Consider the following 24,950-nt stretch of genomic DNA (forward strand, 5'->3'; position numbering starts at 1 on the left):
GCCATATTAACTACCGGTTACCAATAGGTAGTAACATCTAAATAGCAAGACATAACATAAGTTGAAAGATCTCATTAAACATTATAATACAAGAACAATACAATTACATATTATTACTTGTATTGTACTCAGTATTGTTGTGTTCCGGTTTGAAGGGTGAGTGAGCCGGTGTAACTATAGGCATAAGGGACATAACATCTCCCAAGGTTGGTGGCACATTGACTATGTAAGGAATAGTTAATATTTCTTACAGCGTCATTGTCTATGGGTGATGGTGACCACTAACCATCAGGTGGTCCATACGCTCGTCCGCCAACCTACACCATAAAAAAAATAAAAAAATATTATGTCCATACATTTTTCGATCGTAATGAAAATTCCTTTAAATTTTACTGTGAATATAAAAACGTTTACCGAATATAATAACAGACAAACAATATGCGAGTCGTTTAACTGTAATTATAACTGTTAATGCGATTCGGTAATAGTGTTAAATAAAATTATAATAATGTTGCAATAAATATATATTACCGAACATTTTAAGCTTCGATTCTGATACAATACAGTATTATTGGATACAATACTTAATATTAGTTATTGTAACGATGACAACTCGGAACGAACGAAATATAATTATACTAATTAATTGTTGTATTAATTCACTACCTTATTAATTTTAATAAACAAATTAGAATTATTAACGAACGAGAACAAGTCTCGTGAACAAGACATTCGTAGACAATGTCGAAATATCGAGCTCCACCGAACAAAAATAAAAAACATGGTAAATATCCCGAAATTAATAACTTTAATAATAAAAATAACCATGTTAGTTTAAAATCCTATAAACAAATTAGAAGTTATTATAAACAAGACTGTTCAAAAAAATATTTATATTCTAGCTGGAATAATTTTGAATCATTATTCCAGCTCAGAAAAGTTTCTACTAAGCAATAAATAAGCACTTAATAGTTATTTTACGAATAGTATCTTGTTGTATTGTAGAACTATCGATAGTTGGAATATCGATAATTAACTTCGAAAACTATTCAGAATATCGATAGTATCGACACCTGACAATACTATTGATAGACTATCGATACTACTAAAACCCTAACTTTCGATAGACTATCTATAGAGTGGACAATCGGTTTCCAACACTAGTATCTTGTACAGAACAATATCTTAATGCTTTAATTATTAATATATTTTAACATGAGTTTTAATCTATTCTCATATTATAAATGTGAAAGTAACTCCGTCTGTCTGTCTCGCTCTTTCAAATGAAGCCGCGGACGAAAACTAGTCGGTTAATCTAGTAATGTTATAACTATATTCAGATACAATATCATAATTATAATTCGGAACGATATTTTATCATCTACATCGTTAAGTTCGCGACAGCTGTGATTTATGCGTTCAAATTCAGAGCCCCCCCGAGATTCCTCGCTGTGAATCTCACCGCAAGTTTCGCGACAAAAACGTCATTACGTGAATTTACATAGAAATAAAAAAAAACAGTGTATTATGGGAATAGACTCCCGTTCCTTTGCACCATTGCTACTTTGAATTCTAGGCTATTTACTTTTCGAGTACATAGATGTTCACGAAACCGTGATTTAATTAGGTGGGAATGTTACTTAAAATCGAGCTATTTTCTTAAATGCGTCGACTTTTAAGTAACATTTTATGATTTTTAATTAATTCTCATTCGAAGTAAATAACTGGTTGCATGTTTCAATTAAAACTGTTTAAAATATCCTTCATTATATACATATGTATTTCAACCATCAAAATCATATTGAAAATTATACGAAAATTTCGTAAGAAAAATCAGTTTCCTGAATCGCGCTAACGTTTGGTTCACCCCAACATATATAAGGTCAGGACTTTTCATAAACAGTTGGGATTATTTGGAACGTTGTATTTCATTGAAATTACCACACTGTGGTCACAAGTGTCATTCGATACTACGGAAGCGGTTTTTTGGATCGTGAGTGTATATAGCATATACTAGTTGTGTCACGTGGTTTGATCCGCATTAAATATAACAGTTCCTCCCTCGAGGGTCGTATTGTGATGTTATATAGTCGACACTCGACATTTTTTAAAAAATAAGCAATATAGAATGCGTTTCTTTAATTGCTCATTTAAATTCAAATAGCAGGTTGTATGTAATGGTTAATGAATCGAATCAGCTTTGAAGTGAATGTGAATAATAAAATAAAAGTTTTACTAATAGAATTTAATGACACGTTATTTACTTATTGTACTTATAATAGTATATTTTAATAAAAATAGCATAAAAGGCTTACATTGGAATTTAATAATCACTACTTAGTATAAAACAAAGTCGCTATCTCTGTCCCTATATCCCTATGTATGCCTAAATCTTTGAAACTACGCAACGGATTTTGGTGCGGTTTTTTATAATAGATAGAGTGATTTGAGAGGAAGGTTTTTGTATATAATACATGGACAGTATAGTAATGAAACACTGATAATTTAATAAGTTGTTGTTTAATGTTTTATTCACGATGTTTAATTCATCACTGAGTACGAGATGAATTCTAAACACAAATTAAGCACATATACATATTTAGTGGTGCTTACCTGGGTTTGAACCCGCAATCATCAGTTAAGATGCACGCGTTCTAACCACTGGGCTATCTTGGCTCGTAAATATCACACAGTTAACCCTTTATTTATTCACATACTTCTGTTGATATTAATTTTGCAGTAGTGTCAATTACGTGTAAAGAAAAACAATAGCAGCAAGTTTACATTGTCTCGAGAGTTTTGGTATATGGCACAGCGGATCGGACGCTTAGCAGATGCAATGTGTAACGACGCTATTGTTTGAATCGTATTTAATACGAATCGATAGCGTGAAATTTATACGAGATGATCTAGTGCCATTGTTATTCAAGATTTTATGTCTTATATAAAACTTATGAGAACTGCAAGCAGTAAGTCTACAGATTGTATCAAATGTTTGGAACTCAAATATTATTATTAATTTGAATACAAAGATGAATGCTTTAATGGATCGTATGAAACATATTCCTAGTATGCTATGATATTCCTAATGCTTCTATTAAGCTTCTTAATTGACTAAAATATATTATAACTGCAATAAATCAATATTTTTTCAAGTCATTTAGCGAAGATTTAAACGCGATACTGACTTATTTTCATGATTTCATGGCCCACACAGACAGCTTTTTTTAATATTTTAAAATAATATATACATAATCTATAATAAATAATATATAATAACTAACTTACGTACTCGTGTAACATTACATCGTTGAAGGAAAACTATATCCAATAACGTTTTGTTAACTAAAATAAACAAAGGATTAAATCCGGTGTCAGTTAATAAATTCAATTCGTACACATGTAAATGTAATAATATCAATCGCTATGTAGACACGTAATAAGGATGAGCCGGCGACCCGGTTAATCCAAGTAGATTTAATACCGCATTTCTGACAAAGGACAGACCGCTCCTGACTTCCTTGCGGTATATACTGCTTGATAACTTTTGCAATCTACATATGCAGAACTAAATCAAAATAACCGCCTTTGAAATGTTCCTTGCTTCATGGAACCCTTTCATAATATCTAGTATTTGTGCTGTATAATTGTAATGCATAATGTTATAGATTAAATTTGTAATGAGCTGGAATTATTTAAATAGTTATATTATTAAAATGACCGTTAGATTTTCTTCAATATTCAAAATATATATAATTCAAAGACTGACTCACATTGTGATCTATCAACGCTCAGGCCAAAACACTGGACGGATCAGGCTGCATTTAGTTGTTATAACGTAGGCATCTATTAAGAAAGTATTGTGTTAAAATGCACGCCTAAGATGATAAAATAGGGGAAGAAAGTTTGTATACATCTTCTTAGATTTTCGACTGATTGAACTGAAATTATAGAATGGAGCTGCTATGATCCCTTATTTTATCCCTCAATATATATAAATAAGATACGTGAGCAAAGCTGCAGGCGATTACTAGTATATTACATAAAGCAAAGCTGTTATTGGCGTATATCCATTTGTTAGCTAACGTCTAAGGTACGCCTTGCATTTTGTAACAATATTATGGCTTTCATCGCTACGTGGTAAATTTATTTTGGAGAGATTGTTTATATGTAAATAGTAATAGATAAATATGCTTTGTTAAAGCAAATCATGCATAGTTGCTAAATGGTTACGTTGACTAAAATATTAGAGATAGGAATATTAAATTATTATGACTGACCTTTAAATTACAACAAAAAGTCCGTATACATATACGTACATATATGTAAAAGAAAAGTCTTAGTATGTTTTGAAAATCAAGCAAAATATGTATATTAAGAGTTACAGTTATATCTCAATATTTGATTAGAATTAATTATTTCAAAGAACGAGAATCCCGTTTTATTTTAAAGAGTTTTTTAAAGAGTAGCCTTGACGAAAAGAGACTTTGATAATATATATACTAACCCTTAAATATTTCAATTAAAACGAAAAGAAGTACCAAATACCGTACCACATTAAACAAACAGGCTAGGGCGAGTCACTCCTGGTAACAAAGCTTTGAATCTTTGGCCTTTGTCAGACTGAGATTACAATCTTCTTCTTGTATACCTAAATCTATATATCACCAAAGGACCCTTTATATACATAAAGACATGTATGACAATATAACAATAACAAGGAACTAAGATATAAACGGTTTTAAGCTACAGGTAATTTATTCATTCTTATAATAATTAAATTTAAAAATAAAACTGTTAATTAAACCATGCGTATCTAACCGATTTTTTTAATAATCTTATTTTATTTGCTAAACGTATATACACAAGCAACCTCTACGTTGAATTTAATACGATATCACGTCATACTCTTTGATACGCGGGATCCAAGGAATTTAACGACGCCTCATTTGTCAAAATATGATAAGTAGCTTACGTGCTTCAATGAAACAGATGATCATATTAATATACTTATATATATTTACTTATAATCATAACACTCCCTTTCGCTTAGCGGCAGTCTTGATAAAATATGTATGACAACACTGCAGCATGATATTCGAAACGATTCGTATTTGAACCGTATAATTTCCTATTTTGGTAAAAAAAAAAGTTTATTTACCCCGATTCCGTAAGTTCAACAGAAAGCCATAAATCCAAAATAATTGCTTATAAACTCCGTATTTCGTTTTCCCCATTTCTTTAATTCTATCGGATTGCTGGCAACACCAAGACCCTATCCCCTCGCGAATCGGCGTTGAGCGTATGGTTTTTCTCATTTCCTTACTCCCGGCTCGTACATTTATTTTTATTTCGTATTTGTATTCGTTTCCTGTGATGCCATATTTTTTTTCGCGACGTTTCCATATCGTATCCGTCAGTAACGGATGCGAGACGCCTTTGTTAAGCTTGTATCGTGGGGAAACAATTTTGTCATTTGTCGCCTTCATACTGAATCTCGATACCTTTGTGTTTTACACAATTACATTGTATATGAGATTATGAAAAAGTTTTACATTGATATTTCCTCTCATGCTCTATACTTACTATTTTACGATTACGTATAGGACAGTTTTCATTTCAATCAAATATAATATTATTAAATATTTATCAAATCTTTTGAACCGTTATGATAACATTGTATAATAATTTACCAAACCTGAGAAAAAATAAAAGAACACTAAACCCACGGTTCTTTCTCATCTATATATTATTTTTTATCTGTATTTCCTTTAACATAAAACCTTCATTATGAATTACACAAGGCAGGTATTCATTGATTTAAAAAATATATAACACGAACAGTAAAGAATCGTAAAGAAATCTAAAATACGTTTTTTTAACTAGAAACGAGCATTTGAATATTTTTCGCGTTCGCCGATCGCATAAACTGGAATCGAGCGCCTTAACCCGGCCCTTTCAGGACCAGTTATTTATTCCCTACAATCTTTACCCTCTCGACTTTGAAGCGTCGACATTTATAAAATGGATACAGTAATCTGCGCCATACTCTTGGGTCTTGTAACGCCGTAAAGAAGAATTTTCGCGTGTTTTACGGCTTAGTTTCGGAGTTACGTCGCCTTCTAGAGCACGTTCCTTTGGACAGATTTACTCGACACGTGTTGCCGCCATTTACGCTTTTCCAGGAAAATTATATCAATATGAATTTTTACTTTCCTCAATTTATAACAATGTTACGTCAGATATTACTGTTTTCTTTGGAGATATATTGCACTTATCTCTCTGATATATGACTTTAATATACTATGTTTATTCCTATTTTAATTCTACCAATATATTATAATTAAAAAAACTAGCTTTATCTTTCGTCAATCTCGACAGTTGACTCAAATTAGAAAGTAATACCTTTACGGATAAAACATTTCAATAATTAAAGAACTTTTAGATTAATTCGGCAAAATTGTAAATTAATTAATTGAGTACAGATTAAGAATAAATCTTTGATGAATTTTTTACACAAGAATGATATTATCTTTTCTTAATTAAATAGATTAATTAAATAAATTACCATGAATAGATATGTTGTAAATTATCATTATCGTTATTACTAAGATATTATGTCGGTAATACACGTAAGTAAAACTTTATTTTTCAAGCGCCTTCATTGCCGTTTAAAACTTCATTAAATATGTCAATAATTTGTGTAAACACTCCACCGTCTACTTTGAAAATGAGTAATGACGTACTTAACCATTTTGCTTTTAATTTTCAGTATATAAATGTAAAATTTAAAAGTTATCTTGTCAACTGTTCTACTGTTTACAGGTAATCTCACCAAGCACTATCATATTACACGACATTTATTAAGAATATAAATTAAACATATTATTATTATTACTTTTTCCAATGCATTAAATTAAATTTAACATTTAAGTTTAGGTTGGGGAAAAAGTCTTTTCGCATATAGTATGTATGAACTTGTAATAAAATCTCTTTGGCTATACCATTTGTATCTGGCTGGTTTTGGTATCATTAAAAAGTTTTAATTTTAAAGAAGGCACTTCTAAATTCAAATTAAGAATTTGTGTGATTTTCATTTGTTTTTATTGTTGTTAAAATGAGTGAATCTAAAGAAGAAATTCGATACATTTTAAAATTTTACTATAAAAAAGGTAAAAATGCAACTCAAGCCGCGAAAAAAAATTGTGATGTTTATGGACCTAATGTAGTATCTGTGAGAGTAGCGCAAGTTTGGTTTAAGCGTTTTCAAGCCGGAAATTTTGATATCAAAGATGCATCTCGCTCTGGTCGCCCTGTTACGGACAAAATTGATGCCATTTTTGAGAAAGTGGAGCAAGATCATCGAGCATATTAGTAGTTACGATGTAGCTGAAGAACTGGCAATTGACCACAAAACGGTTTTGACTCATTTGAATAAAGCTGGGTACACAAAAAAGCTCGATATATGGGTGCCTCATGAACTCACTGAAAGAAACCTAATGAACCGTGTACTCATTTGTGATTCTTTATTACGACGTAATGAAACCGAACCATTTTTGAAGAAGCTGATAACTGGTGATGAAAAGTGGATCACATACGACAAGAACGTGCGAAAAAGATCGTGGTCAAAGACCGGTCAAGCTTCACAGACTGTGGCAAAATCCGGATTAACTCGCAACAAGGTAATGCCGTGTGTATGGTGGGATTGGAAGGGCATCATTCATTATGAGCTGTTACCGCCCGGCAGGACCATCGATTCAGAACTGTATTGCGAACAATTGATGAGATTGAAGCAAGAAATTGAGAGAAAGCGGCCAGAATTGATCAACAGAAGGGGTGTGGTTTTTCACCATGACAACGCTAGACCTCACACATCATTAGCCACTCAACAAAAATTACGAGAGTTTGGCTGGGAGGTATTAATTCATCCGTCGTATAGTCCTGACCTTGCACCTTCAGATTTTCATCTGTTTCGGTCTCTGCAGAATTCCTTAGGCAGTGTCAGGTTAACATCATGAGAGGACTGCCAAAACCACTTGTCGCAGTTTTTCGATCAGAAGCCCCAAAATTTTTACAGCAATGGGATCATGTCACTACCAACAAAATGGCAAAAAGTTATGGAACAAAATGGCACCTACATACTTTAGTCAAATGTAAATAAACTATAAAAAAAACTTTTTGAATTTTCATATAAAATACGAAGAAACTTTTTCCCCAACCTATTATTTGAATATGAAAATTGATATGTAAGCAATGTAAATTTAATACATAATATTATTATGTATGCACAATTTCATATTGAATACATATTAGACTTACTACTACTTACTACTAAGGTAGTGAGTCTTTGTGTAAGCCCGTTTGGGTAGGTATTACATATTCTACCGCCCAACTCATACTCAATATTGTTGTGTACCGATTTGATTCTCTAGTGAGGTGTTATTACTGACACAAAGGGTATGACATATTGGTTATGAAACATTGGCTATTTAAGGAACGTTTAAAATTTGTTATAGTTTCAATGTGCATGGGCAGAAGCGATCACTTACTATCGGGGTAACAAATGTTATTAAAAAATATTCTACTTTGGTTGGAAATATCTCCTCTTTGGTTGAATTCCATATTCAAATTTATAAATTCATTTAGCTGATACATTTGAGTATTGAAGACAGTTATTCATTTGTTTTTTCCTCATTATTTTCTTCTTTGACGTGGCTTATTACCGCACAATGGTAAATATGAAATATAGGTACATTTACGAGTACTTAATCTAAAACGTAATACGTATATAATAATGTGAATCAAAGTATTATAGCATTGAATATTATAATTCTGATCATTATATCCATGTAGTAATAGAAGTAAATTCTTTGTGCGAACGTTTTTTCGTTGATATCGTAGAATTTACAAAAGTGTTGAGTTATTCGTAGTAATATTCAATTCAATTTTTAATATAATCAGTTTTATCTACAGTTTAAATCTTTAGATTAATTTTAATTAACTAATTATTACAAATCTAATTCGTTCGTTGGTTCTATACTTAAACTTAATTTTTAACTTTCTACATAAAACTCGTAGAAAGTTGAACGAATAGAAAACGATTTGGCGTAGAATGTTAGTGCTACGGTCGTAGCGGTTTGGTAGACTATGTGCCTGTAACTACATTTTTTTTAGTTATACAGGGAGTACATAAAACAGAACTACGGATGTAAGTTCCGCCTGTCACGCGTAGCTTTTACACACATGATACAATTTGTATACTTACACGATAGAACTGTTTGCAGGTTGTTACGTAAGCTCTTTCCAACATATAGTCTATTCTGGTTGTTATTTAAAGGGAATTTGGTGACGAATGTTACTATGTTATGATATATATAGTATATAGATGAGTTAGATATATGTAAGATTATTTTTGAGTTTTTCTGATTACTAGAATAAAATGTAAATAATACTCCATTTTTAATGTGTATGATGCAGAGGTTACTTCAGAAAATATGAATATGAAATTGTTATTGAATATTAATTTATTATTTATTCTTATTTTCATATAGGCACAAAAAATATTTTAATGTTTAAAACGCCAGTAAAATTGACTCACAATACTAATGAAAAAATTTAGACTTTTTAATTTAAGATACAACGAAATGCTTAACTAATCATTGTGTAAATTAGTAAAAGAATTAAATTAATATACTTTAATAGCATATCGGTATAGTTCAAAAAATATTCATTGCAACCATTAACAAATTAATACATACATATATATACATATTCATTTGTTTTAAGCAGTCTTAATCCTTCATAATCTTTTTCATTATCTCAGATGAATTGTTCTTTTGTTCGTGTTGATAGATGAAAAATAAAAATCAACTCACCCTTTCTCGAAACTTTTCCATCAGTATTTCAAAGCTCGAGTTATACACGCATCTGCAGTTTGGGGTGCTCCGACCGTGTTATTGATTCAAATTATAAGCAAACAGCGATTAGCATATGTTTTAACAGCACTAATAATGCGACACAATTAAGAAGCTTAGTCTTCAACCTCAACAACTTAGCTGACAACGGACTACTTTATTTAACATAGTAAGAACTACATCACGCAGGAAGTGTGACCATAGACAAAATTAAACAGATTAAATTAAGTTGCTTATTTGATATTACAGCATTTTTACTGTAAAATAATCATTAAATAGTATAAAAAAAAGTCGCTTACCGCTGACTATCCCTATGTATGCTTAGATCTTTAAACCTACGCAAAATACTTTCATGCAATTTTTGTTTAACATTTCTAGAGGAAGGTTTTTGAATATAATACATGGACAATATAGTAAAATACTGATAATTTTAGAAGTTTCTAATGTGATGTAAATAAACAAATTCGGTAGAATATTAAGTATCAGTATTGCTCCTATGTGAAGCCGGGTCGCTTCTATATATATTTAAATAAATTTAAAAATTCTAATAAATTTAAAAAAATAAGTATCTTGATACACCGAGATGGAACAAAGCTATATATTATGTATTAAATGACAGACTCTATAAAATAAGTTAACCGTACAATAATTTAATCATAATAACAACTTTTTATCGAATGTCTCATCATTGAACAGATGATACGAACTAAATCAACATTAATTTTAAATAAATCTATATCAAATCGCATTTGTATGCGCTGTCTCTTTCTTTTGTTAGAAAGCGACAAAGACAGAGCATAACGCTTTATCTTTACGTGACTATTTTTCCAGTTCAGTCTACTACAGGCGCTGTAAAAGAACTTTGTTTATTAAACTAAATCCACATAAGGCTTGTGTTGAGCCACCAAACCACATGAGTATTGTGTCTTTTATACCCATATTAATAAAATACCGCAGATATTTTTAACTTTGCCGTTTCGTAAATTCAAATCGTTTGTAAAAAATACATTGGTAAAATAATCATATTATTCGATACAAGATTTTATAGATGATAAAAAATAATTATATGACATATTAATTTAAATAATTGTATTTAAGTAACTTGTCTTTGTATTTTTTAAATTATGAAAAAGAGTAACTACTGAGTTTCTTGCCGGTTCTTCTCGGTAGAATCTAGTTTCCGAACCGGTGGTAGCTTCACTTAATTGTAAAATAACGATTCAAAAGTGCTTGTAAAAGCCTACTTGAATAAAGTTGATGGGAATATCTATAAGAACTATAACAAGTTCTGGGTGATGTGCCCTTACCATCAGGTGGCCCATATGCTCGTCCGCAAATGTATTCCATAAAAAAACGACACATACGCCCTTTATATACATTCTGATGCTGTATAATTGTATATTGCGTTATCATTAGATACAATTGGCATCATCCGTAATTAATTAGATATGCAAAATTTGCTCGATAACTTATCTCTGCGATGCATACTTGCAGTTACCGTAAACTGCCTCATTAGCCTGTAATACTGTGATGCGACTTCGCTTATATTATAGATCGGTTGCCTAGAAGAGATCGCTATGAAGCGATAAGGACGCCAAAATGGTACGCCTGTTTTATTAAGGCTAAATATATGTTGTGTTTATTTTAATTTCTCCCTTGTGGTGTACAATAAAGAACAAATGTATAAATATATATAGATTTTCAGATACTTGAAATATTATGTATAAACTATATATATACTTGAAATATAATAGAAAATATTTTATATTCTCTTTCTGAAAATTTTTTTTTACTATGACTAATTACGAAGCAGGACTATTCGAATCTGCTCTATAAAGCTATTTTTACTGATTTTATAAATCAAAATACATTTCTATACATCCGATACAATATGTATGTATATGTGTAATGTTACAGGTACAGAATGATACATTTTCAATTAAATGTTATACCTAGTTGTTAAAGCTTTGTGCAATACCATTTGGGTCGGTACTATCCACTCATTAAATAATTTTCCGAAAAGAACAATATATTATTGTTGTGTTCCGGTTTGAAGAGTGAACGTCCACCGACCTACAACATAAAAAAGCATTAGCTTGGTCCTATCACAGTAGTCGGCGCCGGGCGTTTCTTCACTATCACTACATAGTATAAAACAAAGTCGCTCTCTCTGTCCCTATATCCCTATGTATGCATAAATCTTTAAAACTTCGCAACGGATTTTGATCATGCTGTTTTTAATATATAGAGTACAGATAGAGTGATTCGAGTGGAAGATTTTTTATATAATATATGGACAATATAGTAAAGAAACACGTCATGTCGTAAATAAACGAATTATATAGTATATTTAGTATCAGTATTGCACGCGTGCGTGCGGCACGGGTCGGTAGTTATTAATACAACTCACACTATAACTATTATATTTAGTCTTCTCTTCTCTTGCCTAATCAGCCTAAGAGAAAAAGAAAACTCAGGATTCTTCTGTACTGTATAATATGATAGCTTTTCCATTGAACATAATTGCATTACTAAGATCTATCAAAGTATTATTTTTCTTTACATCGCAAGGTTCTTATCCAGAATAGGATAAAAATACGTGATATAACTCAGAGATACCCACAGCATTAGTGGAGTGCGCCGCAATTTTTCCCATAAAATATTCATTGTGTGCGATCCTACGACGGAGTAACTACGAGACCGTAGACTAAAACTTTTATAGAAATGCTATACTTCGTAAAAGTACAATAAGTTTTTTAGGACACATACGACATAATTCTAAAGACAATAATTAATAAGTATTTTTTATAATAATAAAAGCATTTTTCACATTTCGTATAATCCACCCTCATTGCATTTATCCCTGAATGCTTTACCCTAAATAGGTCACGCTGACAATAACAATAGACTCAACGCTTTTAAGTAAATATATAGTTTATTAACAAAATAATTAATAGCATTAAATGCTTGAATATATACAAATATGAACTAAAACTAGTTACTGTATAAATCTTGACCGCGTGCAATGGTGGCAAGAATGCTGGCAACATTTCCCCGTTGAATCGCAATTCTGATCCTCTGGGCAAAAAACGAACCTGCTCTCTACTAACTAACTACATAAAACAAATACACGTACATATATAACGTTAAGTTGTACTAGTAATAGATTATTTTTTGTGATAACTACCATTTGTATTTTAATCTATATTAATATTATAAATGTGAGAGTAACTCTTTCTGAAACTTGAACTCTGATAAAGGACATGCTTGGCAACTAAGCTTATAGGCTCCTTTTTTGTCTAACATAGGTATGACAAATAACGTTCTGAAACGCGAGCGACTACTGGTAATTGTATATGACACAGATTTCCTCACATTTAAAGGATGGGATGCAAGTTCATAAATTTTCAAAAAAAAAAATGATTACCAAGCGCACGTTGCCGCGTGCTTAGCTAGTATGTGTTAATTCGATCCGTGCATAACGCATTTCTATGAAACGCCTGTTTTAAGGCGGCGTCGGTGGCTCGCAATATTTTCACCCTCATTTGTATAATGCTCTATATCTTTAAATGAAGTGAATATTATTATTTTTATTTCGTTTATCAAAAAAATTCTATAGCGACAAAATGAAACGTTATTTAAAATATAAAACTTATTTCCAGCACTTAATTTTTCCCTTATAATAAGTTTAATTATTTATTAATAAATGTAACAGCCTGTAAAATCCCCACTGCTGGGATAAGGCCTCCTCTTCCATTAAGGAGAGGGTTTGGAACATATTCCACCACGCTGTTCCAATGCGGGTTGGTGGAATGCACATGTGGCAGAATTTCGATGAAATTAGACACGTGCAGGTTTCCTCACGATGTTTTCCTTCACATCGTGATTGAGCTCGAGATGATATGTGATATATGATATATGATAACACAAATTAAGCACATATACATATATAGTGGTGCTTGCCTGGGTTTGAACCCGCAATCATCGGTTAAGATGCACGCGTTCTAACCACTGGGTTAATTAATTAATTTGGGACTAATTATTAATATGTTGAATATTTTTTAACATAAGTACCTTAAAGCTTGCAATGATATGCAATTGTGATACTTATATCTTATATTTTAAATGTTACAATTATTTAAACTAAAGTCGCATATGACTTTCTATCACTTAATATATCAATAAATAACAAATCAACGGAAAAAGTATTACTAACAATTTCGGTTGTGTTGGGATTGTTAATATGTCTTCCAATAATACATTTGTGGCGACGGTGACCACTAATATAGCTTATTTGACTCTATTTATCTGTATCTATACATATAATAAGATTGGAGTGTCTATTTGTAATATTAAAATAGTCAATGCGTATACACGGTACATATACCTAAATAACATTTTTTACCATTTTTGTCTGTCTGTCTGTTTGTTCCGGCTAATCTCTGGAACGGCTGATTTTGACACGACTGTCACTGGCATATAAATGATATAAAAAGGAGTAACTTAGGCTACACAGACAGACTTTTTGTCAAATCCAAATGCGTGCAAGGTCGCAAGCACAGCTCAAATAGAAAATGGAGAGCACAGAATTGCACAGTCTTCAATAAAAAATGGTTTGACTTTACAATGCAAGCATGATTATGAAACCGTTTTACGACTTCATTCAAATTCTATTTAAACTCCATTGTACAACGTCAAGAAAATTTAACTATAAATTTTTGATTCGAAAAACTAAAACGAGCTCGTAACGTCGTATAGAATGCATTGAAAGCTTAAACGCGATTGGACAGTTTTGGTAAAGGCCTTCCTTTATATTTATTGCCATCATTTTCCCAAACAATGCTGAATTTTACAAACTACGTATACAGTCGTTTTAAGCCTTTCAGTGCTTTATTGCAATTGAATAGAGTCTAATTTTGCATTGAATATAGTTTTAATACGACTAGTTGCTCGGTATTTTGCTGGCTGGTTGCCATGTAATTCCTAACAAAAAAAAATCGTCTAGTCATGTATATAAGGTGTAAGAGAAATGTTCAAATTCAAAACTTTGATAGCGAACATAAGTTTCGAACACTATCATAATTTTATTCCAGAGCTATTGGCGACAGATTTAAATTTTAAAATGCCGAACAAAAGACAGTTTAACGTTCTATTCTAGCAGTTTTTTCTGTATAAAATGTTTTCAAAGTGCTTTTAATCACTTAGATGCTTAAATCGAAATATTTTTATAAAAGAAAAAGATTTTAATTGAAAATAGAACGATGAGAACTTATTTAAGGTTCTCAATCCCTTGCTTCTAAATGGACGTTCTCCATTAATTATTTTATCGGAACGTAAAATATAACCAAATAAATATACATGAGCTGAGATGGCCCAGTGGTTAGAACGCTTGCATCTTAACCGATGATTTCGGGTTCCAACCCAGGCAAGCACCACTATATATATACATATGTGCTTAATTTCTGTTTATAATTCAGCTCGAGCTCGGCGGTGTCTAATTTCATCGAAATTTTGCACAAATGTGCAATCCACCAAACTGCATTGGAACAGCGTGGTGGAATATGTTCCAAACCCTCTCATTAATGGAAGAGGAGGCCTTAGCCCAGCATTGAGAAATTTACGGGCTGTTACTTTACTTTTTACTTAAATATTACCTGAGGTCTTTATCGCCATAATTATCAGGAAAAATGTTTTAAAAAACCAACAAATTTAAAATGGTCTTTAGTACGAAACGATCATATATAATGCGAAGTTAAGGTGAATTTCACGTATATTGTACAATAATCGCTAAAATAAAATCACGAACGTAAATTAAATTGTGGTAACAGTATAATATAAAGCAAGGATTAGACTTTGATAGTCAACATTTGATGTATTTGCTTTGATAAGAGTAAATTTTGAAAAAATAGTTTTTATGTAATAAAAACATAAATTACAAACGCTTAACATGGCATATTTCAAGCTTTATTAAATATACCATTTAATAATAGGAATAAATGTAATCCCTTACAAATATATTAAACAATAGGTTCCAAATTATATTACAATTACGATAAACCTCAGAGGTCAGGGTCAAGAGCACCTGTAACCTTATCCATAATTATGTCTTGTGATATGTGTACCTACTAACTTTTTTACTGGCTTGCAAACATTTAATCTAGTGGGTATTGATATATGAGCAATCCATCTTTTATATGTTGTGCGTGCCGTATCACCTGCGTATTCCAATGACCCAATTACTCATTTTTATATTACCTAAAATCAAGTAAACATAAAGGATGGTCCCAGCTCTTCCTTTTGTTAAAAAAGTCAGCAATTATATCAACGTTTTGTTTGCAATGAAATAATTTAGTTGAAGTTAGGATTTCGCGATATTTATTTAAAATTAAACCCTAAACAATAAATACATAGACATTAAAAAAAATACAATCTAAAGAACACTACTTAGTCCCATTGGGTCAGGTATAATCAATTAAGGGAGCGTGTTTAAAAGAAATACACGTCTTAATACAGTACTATAAAGTTCAAATAAGAATGGAAAATAAAAGAAACAATAATATTACTGATATGGTTTTCGTATATAATATGGTCACTCAGCTCAATTTTGAGGATATTTCAAAGTTTTCAGAGACTTTAAATTCAGAAGCATCCAACACTGACAGTAATAATTGAAAAAAAATGTTATTCAAATAACTAACTGAATATTTACAGCACACCAGAACCACGAAATTGACAAAAAATGTTACAAAGACGATGACAATATTATACACAAAAGTACAAGACAATATAAGAAAAGCAAAATGTCAATAGAAAAAAAACTACAATTTTATATATTACAGCATCAAAAGACAAAACAAACATGTTTGCCTCTGTATACTTGTATATGTAACGATATCAGGAAAATTGATTCTATCAATTCGTAACATAAATATTAGATAGAAAAATTCGAAAATAATAAAGATAGTTGAAAATACCCGACGACTTATCCATGGTCGAAAGAACATTCTATCAAATGTCAAGAGTCGGCCTTTCCGAGATTGTTTTCAGTGAGTTCATCGACCCGTGAAATCAACGACATAGAGCCATAAACATCGCTTTGAAATTGCAAGATTTCTATCTTCACTGTATCAAGTCTGCACCACGCTTTATTCCGACTTGATAAATTTGTAGTTCTGCGACATTACAAGCCCGGATAAAGGATAAGATGACGATGCGTTAAGCTCAGCGATGTTATGAATAATATGCAAGGAAAGAAGGTTGTTGAGGTTTTAAATATAAACGACTTAACATCAGTTGGAAAAACACGTGAAACAATTTGATACTTACATATCATCTATATTTATTGCCAGGAATATATCGTTATATGTGAATCCACTAACACATTCTAGCATTTATAAATAAATAGAAGACAAAATCACATACATTACTCTGATCCCAATGTAAGTAGCTAAAGCACTTGTGTTATGGAAAATCAGAAATAACGGTATCATAAAAAGCCAGACCCAAGACAACACAGAATATTTTTTCTGAATCGACTCGGCCGGGATTCGAACCCAGGACCTCTACCCACTTCTCGACCACGGAGTTCGTCACTTGTGGAATAACTGTGATAAGTCGTGGAATATCTAGAGCTTTTATTTAGTATGTTAAGCAATTTTACAATGACTAATTCATGCTTAATTATAAAATTCTTAATAACAAATGTAATTAAAGATTTACCTTCTCGTCGCCTGAAGGAAAGAATATTTAAGAAATTAATGAAGACAAAAACATCGATTCATCATTAATCTTTAAAGACAATGTGAAAACGACTTCGTAATAATACGTTTATATCCAAACAGCAAACCAACTATCAATTTCTAACGCTGTTTCCTAATTGATGAGTATCCAACTTTCGAGTAGGCCTCTCCAATAGATTTCTCGAAGGATCTATCAATCGTGCGTCAATTACTAACTTCGACATACACCGAGTTCGGTGCTCACTTCAGGTGAACTAAATATATCGTTAAAGCACTATATTTGGAATTTCATGAGAATAAATAATTAAACCTTAATAAAAGAGAAGTTGTATAAACTGTTCCTAAGTATTGTCAGAGTCAGTATTCAGTAACGCAATAATTAATAGCTTAAATAACAGCTTTAGATAACTGGTGAAATTACGTTAAACCTGGCTGCTGAATTTTGACTTTGGACATATCGTCAAAATTTAAAGTTTCACCAGCACCACCTTGATGTCCGAAAATCTACAACAGCGCGATTTTTAAGACATTTTATGCCTCGCACAACTACTCTGTGGAACCAACTTTCTCCGGCGTTTTATCCGTACTTATGACTTGGGAACCTTCAACAATAGAGGGTACACCTTCCTTAAAGGCCAGCAATGCACCTGCAAGCTCCCGAATGTTGCGATCGTCCAGGTAGTGACTTTCCATCAGGTGTGTCTCCTGCCCATTTGCTACCTGTAGTGTAAAAAAACGTGTCTCCCAAAAGGTACCATAGCAATAACCGAAGTAAATTGCTACAAAGCAAAGCGGTTCTACATCACTACAGAACAAATACGACCAGTTCAAGTACAAAGAAGAAAGTACCCATTAACCCTAACTAACCAATTACAAAGACCGCTTTTGATAACTTTATTTTTTAATACTGAAAGTCACGTCAAAATAAAAATTGTTGTAATCACATTCAATACTAAAAGTTCCATGCAATATAAAATTTGTTTTAGTAAAGTTTCATTGTAGCAAATCAAATTAATAACCCCATTTGGTCCTAATCAGTAAACTTAACTTCAAATTTATTTCCTTCAAAGTGAAAGCGTATGTAATAGGTGAAATATTTCTGTTTGTAAATATAATGGAAAAAATACACGCTATCGAGTTGAATGAGAAACACATTCGCCGCCTTTTAATCAATTAGCAAACAGCAAACGTAACAAAGGCAAAACCTAGTAATTAATCATGTAGCCAATTAATTAAAAGAAAGTACTAGTTTGCGTGGAATCTAGGATGAAATGTAAAGAATTAGGTATATTTCAAATTAAACGTTTCGTAGAAACATTTTCGTTTTGAATTATGAATTCTGTTTCAAAGTTTTTCACTAAATTGACAATGAACAACTGAAACTGAAGTGGAAGGGGAAAAGTCCGCGGAATGGAAGTCCGGGTGAAGAACTTCCAGCAGTCTTGGGAACTAATTAAAAATCCTCTGGATAACTGACATATAAGTCACAGCCCAATTTATTTTACACTAAAAACCTTCTGCTACCCTATGTAATCTTCAAATCAATAAAATCAATCAAAACAGTGAACACTATGCATTTCTTAGAGTTATTTCATAGGAACAGTACGGTGATTTTGGAAATAATTTTGTAAGTTGAAACATGAGGTCAGCATTTTAAGCACCTTCAAAGCAACAGGCCGTGCAATATTACAAAAACGATCCGCCTAACCGTAAGAAGTCAAAAGCGCCAGAAACAGATGGATAGATGGCAAAATTACAAGAATTTTTAAGTAAAATATATTAATTTATAACAAAGCAACAGGTTACAAGTACCTAACATATACAAGGCTAAGTGTGGGTGAATGATATAATGGATCTACTCCACCAAACTGGTCTATTGCAATATGGTGGATATATGTATGTATATACGTACGTACAAGTATACTACAGTATTGAATTAATGAAAATGTATTACAAAGATATATAAAGAGTATATATATGATAATATCTCTTAATTTATATGACATATCCTATTACTTTATTTAATTATATACAATACTGACTTTATTATTTACTACGTAAAATAAACCTATATTATTATTCAAATATATGTTAGGTTATTCTTGTGAAAAGTAAATTTAGATTTCAGTTAACTACGGTAGTATTTAGAACTGTATCTAAATAAATCCTTATATATCTTTAAATCTAAGTACCAAGTACACCTGATTATAACCGTCTCATATGATGATGATTATACATTAGTTCATTTGAAGGATATTTCTTCAATAATTTCAATAATGTTTTAAGTGAGCGCTGCTATCAATAAAGAGGAAATCAATAAGTGGCTCGGAAGGCAGCGGGCGTTGTTATCGGGCACACACGAGACACGAAGGGTCTTTCTGCCACCAAGTCGAGAGTTATCTAAACATTCCCCTATAGGAATGTTAATAGTCCTAAACACAATAAACTGAGCCGGTCACGCGAGCGTGGCACGCAGGACATGCTGTGTTTGTCCAATGTTGCCTTTCATACCTTCGTACCTGCTTGTCCCTATAACGTCAAATATAATGGTAAATATATTTCAACTATGTGGTGACATAGTCAAGCGTTACTAAATTAATACTTCTTTAAACCCTTATAAAAATAGATCCTTTGCTATTTAAATGTTACAAAAGAGCAACTTCTCAGTTTCTTGCTGGTTTTTCTCGGTAGAATCTACTTTCCGAACCGGTGGTAGTTCACACAGAAATAACTCTGTCTATTATGCTTTCAAGGCTAAGTCATAGGACTGTATTTAAAAAAAATAGTATGATGTAAGCTGGAACCTTTATTCACTTAAGTGATAACGTGAAGTGAAAACTAATATTATAATAAACATCTAAAATTATAACATCGAGTGTTTATTTTCTGTTGAGACATAATAACTAGTATTGAATTGACATGTTTCGGAGTATTAGAGTTGGATATTTGTCAATACGGCAGTATTCGAATATGCTCGGAGAATTTTCAATTTTAAGCCGACGGGAGCATTAAAATAAAATAGCGATCGTTGGCAGGAGTCACGTAAGAACCATCCATCAGAGGAAAGGCTTTATGCCACGGTATTGACGCGGAGCGAATTTTTGAAAAATGTAAAAAAGGTCAGCCAGGATGTCACGTAGTGTCCATTTATTTCGAATTCGAATTCTTGAGGGGTTCAGGAAAAGTCACGTTATTTTGGGTTTCCGTTTTCAATGAACTCTGCGCTTTAAATTACTCCGCCACTCATTTTCTTTGTCGTATTTTAGCAATTTACAACATTTTTCGGAAGTTCATTACCGTTTTTTATTTCTCATAAATGACCCGAATCACGCACAATTTTCGGGAAATATAATTAATTCAAAACGTCTAAGAATAATTTCGGAAGTGTTTTAGAGGAATAAAGAAATAATGTAATTGCTGTTGGGTATTAAAGTGATAAGGATAACAAAATCGACCATGCACTTACGAGTTTGTCACACAATATATTCTGTACTTTTAATTATATACTTCTATTGACAAAATATTTTGTGACCCAAAATAATTTAATTTTAAGTCTCATCAACATCTTATCCGAGTTATTCTTTAAACTGTAACTTATGTTGAAAAAGCCTACATTCAATGAAATTAGTAAAATAATTTTATGTTTTTGTTATAGAACAACAAAATGCAGCAGCGGATCACCGCACCGGGAGCGCAGGAAACGAGAGGAGGAATCGGTGTCCTCTGGATTCAGCGCTGCGTTACATCGAACGCCGCCGCCTCCCCCACCAGCCTTGCTTCGGCGACTTGGTGTGAAGGAACCGACGGGTGTAGGCAAGGTTAGTACATTTGAAATAAAACTATATTTTTTACCCCAGCTGCATATAAATCCTTATAAAGCTGGAAATCTTTCTCTCGAACCCTTCTATCTATCAAAAAAACCGTATCAAAATCCGTTGCATCGTTTTAAAGATCTAAGCATACACAGACAGCGGTAAGCGATTTTGTTTTATATTAAATAATAAACTCTTCGTTAATATTAGCTGTCAATATCAAAAGCGCAATAGAGGCAATAGCCAACCAGTGTAACTACGGTTACAAGCGACATAACATCTTAGTTCCCAAGGTTGGTGGCACATTGACGATGTAAGGAATAGTTAATATTTCTTACAGCGTCATTGTCTATGGGCGATGGTGACCACTTACCATCAGGTGGCCCATATGCTCGTCCGCCAACCTATACCATAAAAAAAAAGGTTTACGGGTAACGATGTAAAGAGTCATAGGATCGATCCTGACCCCTCAGAATATTGTTCCCCACTCCTAACTCAAGTGATAAGCGTAAAATGAGGGGTAAATAGGAATATTAGTAATTCCTTAATTAATTTGGGGCGAGACTACAATTCAATTAAAAAATGCTCATTCAAAAAGGATTTAATGTCCTTAATTAGAGAGTAATAGAGTGAATAAACTTAGGTGATAAAGTAATTATCTACGCATTTAGATACGCTACCGCTGTGACGTGTTTTCAGGCAGGAAGACTTCCCATTTGATTTAAATTGAAATCAGAATTTAAAGATATGACATACAAAATATAAAGTTCTATGAAAAAACAAAAAGTAAAATTAGCAGTAAATTGTATAACTTTATTCCTTTAAAAATGTGCTCGTTCTAATCCGTTGATATTTGCAAAGTACTTTCGCGGTTTCTTTTTCAACAAAAATATTTTGGCAAATCTTTTTATTTCAAAGTTGTTTGAATTATGTTCACGAATTGATTTGCTGTTCTTCAGAGCTTTTATTGACGAAGATATATGTGTACATTCAATCAGATGACTTACTCGCTTGTACTCGTATTTATAAAATCTTAAAATAAAAAAAAATAAAAACAAAAGTAACATAACGTTATATTTAATATCTTGAAACAATAATCATAAATCAAAGTCAACCAAAGTGATTTACGCGGACTGGCAAATGAGCCTCATGAAATGTAACAAAGAATTATTCCTCAAATCAACAATACGCTACTAATCTTAGACGACTTTTGGCGACTTAGATTTGATATCACTTGTATTTAGACATGTTAACACATCATTCAAAACGAAATGTGTGATGTGTGAAACGATAGCTGGTAATCCTACCACCAAATACTTGTACACTGAGTTAAAATGATAATAAATCATTAAAAACATAAGACGAAGACCAATTTATGAATACAAGAAGCGCGAACACTTGAAACACCTGACGCGCTCGAAGCTTAAATGACTCTCTGAATAAATTCGAGAGATAATTCGCGCTAATGTTCTGTCCGAATGAAGTCGAGTCACGCTCGTCGACGGACAACGTTGATTGCGGTAAAAGGTAAACTGACCTAAGCTGAAGACGTTATCTTTATGGCTTGTTAAAATTCGCAGTTTGTTAGTTATACATTTCGGCTTATTTTTCGCATCTTATGCAGTCATATAATATGAGCTATATTGATGTTTAATCTATTCAATAATCCATTCGAAGGTAATCTTAACCTTTTAAGTTTATAGGTTTTCATTTGTTTTTATTCTTCAATATTAACTTATAATGTTAAAATTACAATACAAAACTATTTTTAGTAGAATTGGATAATTCATTTTTGTTTTTTTGATTCACAAAAAGAAACAAAACTCAGCTCAAATTTACAAAGCGATTTATTTATTGACAATAAATTTAAGTAACTAATTTATTCAGTACTGACTAGTTGATCCAACATGACAGACGATTAAAACATTATCATATCCCAGAGCTAGACTAGCAGTAGTGAGCAACAGATCTAGTACTTCCAATGGAAGCCGCTTCACCTGACAGCATCACTGAACAGATTTGCTCATAGCTTTAGGTCTGACGACTTACTATCCTCGTCATCATTTAGTCAACTTGTGTACTATATTTGTAGATGATAAAAAAGCTTTGAATTAATACCTCTTGACTTTCAGGCAGGATACATTACATACATATATAATTGTATTTAACTAATATGATTGTATTTTTTAAATGTCGAAAAAGAGTAACTACTGAGTTTCTTGCCAGTTCTTCTCGTAGAATCTACTTTCCGAACCGATGGTAGCTTCACTTAATTGTTAAATAACGATTCAAAAGTGCTTGTAAAAGCCTACTTGAATAAAGTTTATTTTGATTTTGATATCTATAACTGGTACATACTCCAATCATTACCAGACATTCAAAAAGATAACACAAAAAATAGTTAACAATTTATTCATTTGTCCAATCAAAATAATCAATTCTACAAATATAGTACCAATATAAATGTTGTATTATTTATTTATATTTCAGCATCTTCAGTGGAGGATCCACCTTATTTAAGCTCGGAGCTCACTAATTGGAAGCATTTAATGAGACAACTGATGATCTAGCGCTAATGAGGATCCTTAACGATGGAAACGCTTGAGAAATTAATCTTTTATTAGCTTACTGACTTTCTGAGTTGAAAACTTTAAAAATTTCTACTCTCAGATATTAGTACAAGTTAATTTCACAATTATCATGCTTTTGTTAATGAATACTAGCTTGAATGTAATTTGATCTGTCCACGGTATCAATGTCTTATTTGAGATCCTGATAACGATAGCATTTCTTTATATAAATAAATTGTTTCAATAAAAGAAGAGAGAGAGTTATAATGGCCATCGCGTCGAATGAAATATTTTATCTTTTACATATCTTTATCGACCATGAGTATAGTAAAATCCTAAAGAATTAGAAAAAAAGTCACCATCAAAGCAATTCGCAAAGCAAAGTCATTCATTTATTTTTATTTGTGGTGTACAATAAGGTATATTTCATTCGTTCGTTCAAATTAAAAGATTAGCACATATTTCGAGCAAACAAATAATCTGATTCATTATAATAAATAAAAAAAGGGATAAAATAAAAATAAACTTTACTATTCAGTACCTACCAGCGGAATTTATGCCTTTCCCTATTGACCTACCTCCGCAGGTCATCTTGCATCTGAATTTCTTTCCAGATAGATAGTAGCATTAGAAACACCGTAAAAGGTCGATACAAGAGTCCTTTTAAGAGCCCACTTGGATGGAGCACACGTAGATTTTCGATTTTACATTTTAAAAAATGAATCAAAATTATACTACATATATTTAATAGACTCTTACAAAAACGTTTGAATAGTCATTTTATGAGATAACTAAATTTTAGCCTCCAACTGTTTCTGAACGTAGATTTTATCTTGGAGACTTTGTGAGGATCGATTGAGTTCTTCTTTTTGTTAATTTTAAGTTTTGATACCCGCCTTTTGTTTATTTTATATT

General features: G+C 31.9%; 1 protein-coding gene across 2 annotated transcripts in view; it reads left to right on the top strand.

Annotated features, from left to right (window-relative positions):
- LOC124531981 (kinesin-like protein CG14535) overlaps window positions 1-24,950 on the top strand; it is a 415,871-nt gene that overhangs the window by 330,329 nt on the left and 60,592 nt on the right. For both annotated transcript variants that reach the window (XM_047106585.1, XM_047106586.1), the window contains one exon: window positions 21,309-21,471. In XM_047106585.1, coding sequence (XP_046962541.1) covers window positions 21,309-21,471 — 163 coding nt within the window. The remainder of the gene's footprint in view (window positions 1-21,308; window positions 21,472-24,950) is intronic.

Source organism: Vanessa cardui, chromosome 8 (genome assembly GCF_905220365.1).
Source record: "Vanessa cardui chromosome 8, ilVanCard2.1, whole genome shotgun sequence".
NCBI classification, from domain to species: domain Eukaryota; kingdom Metazoa; phylum Arthropoda; class Insecta; order Lepidoptera; family Nymphalidae; genus Vanessa; species Vanessa cardui.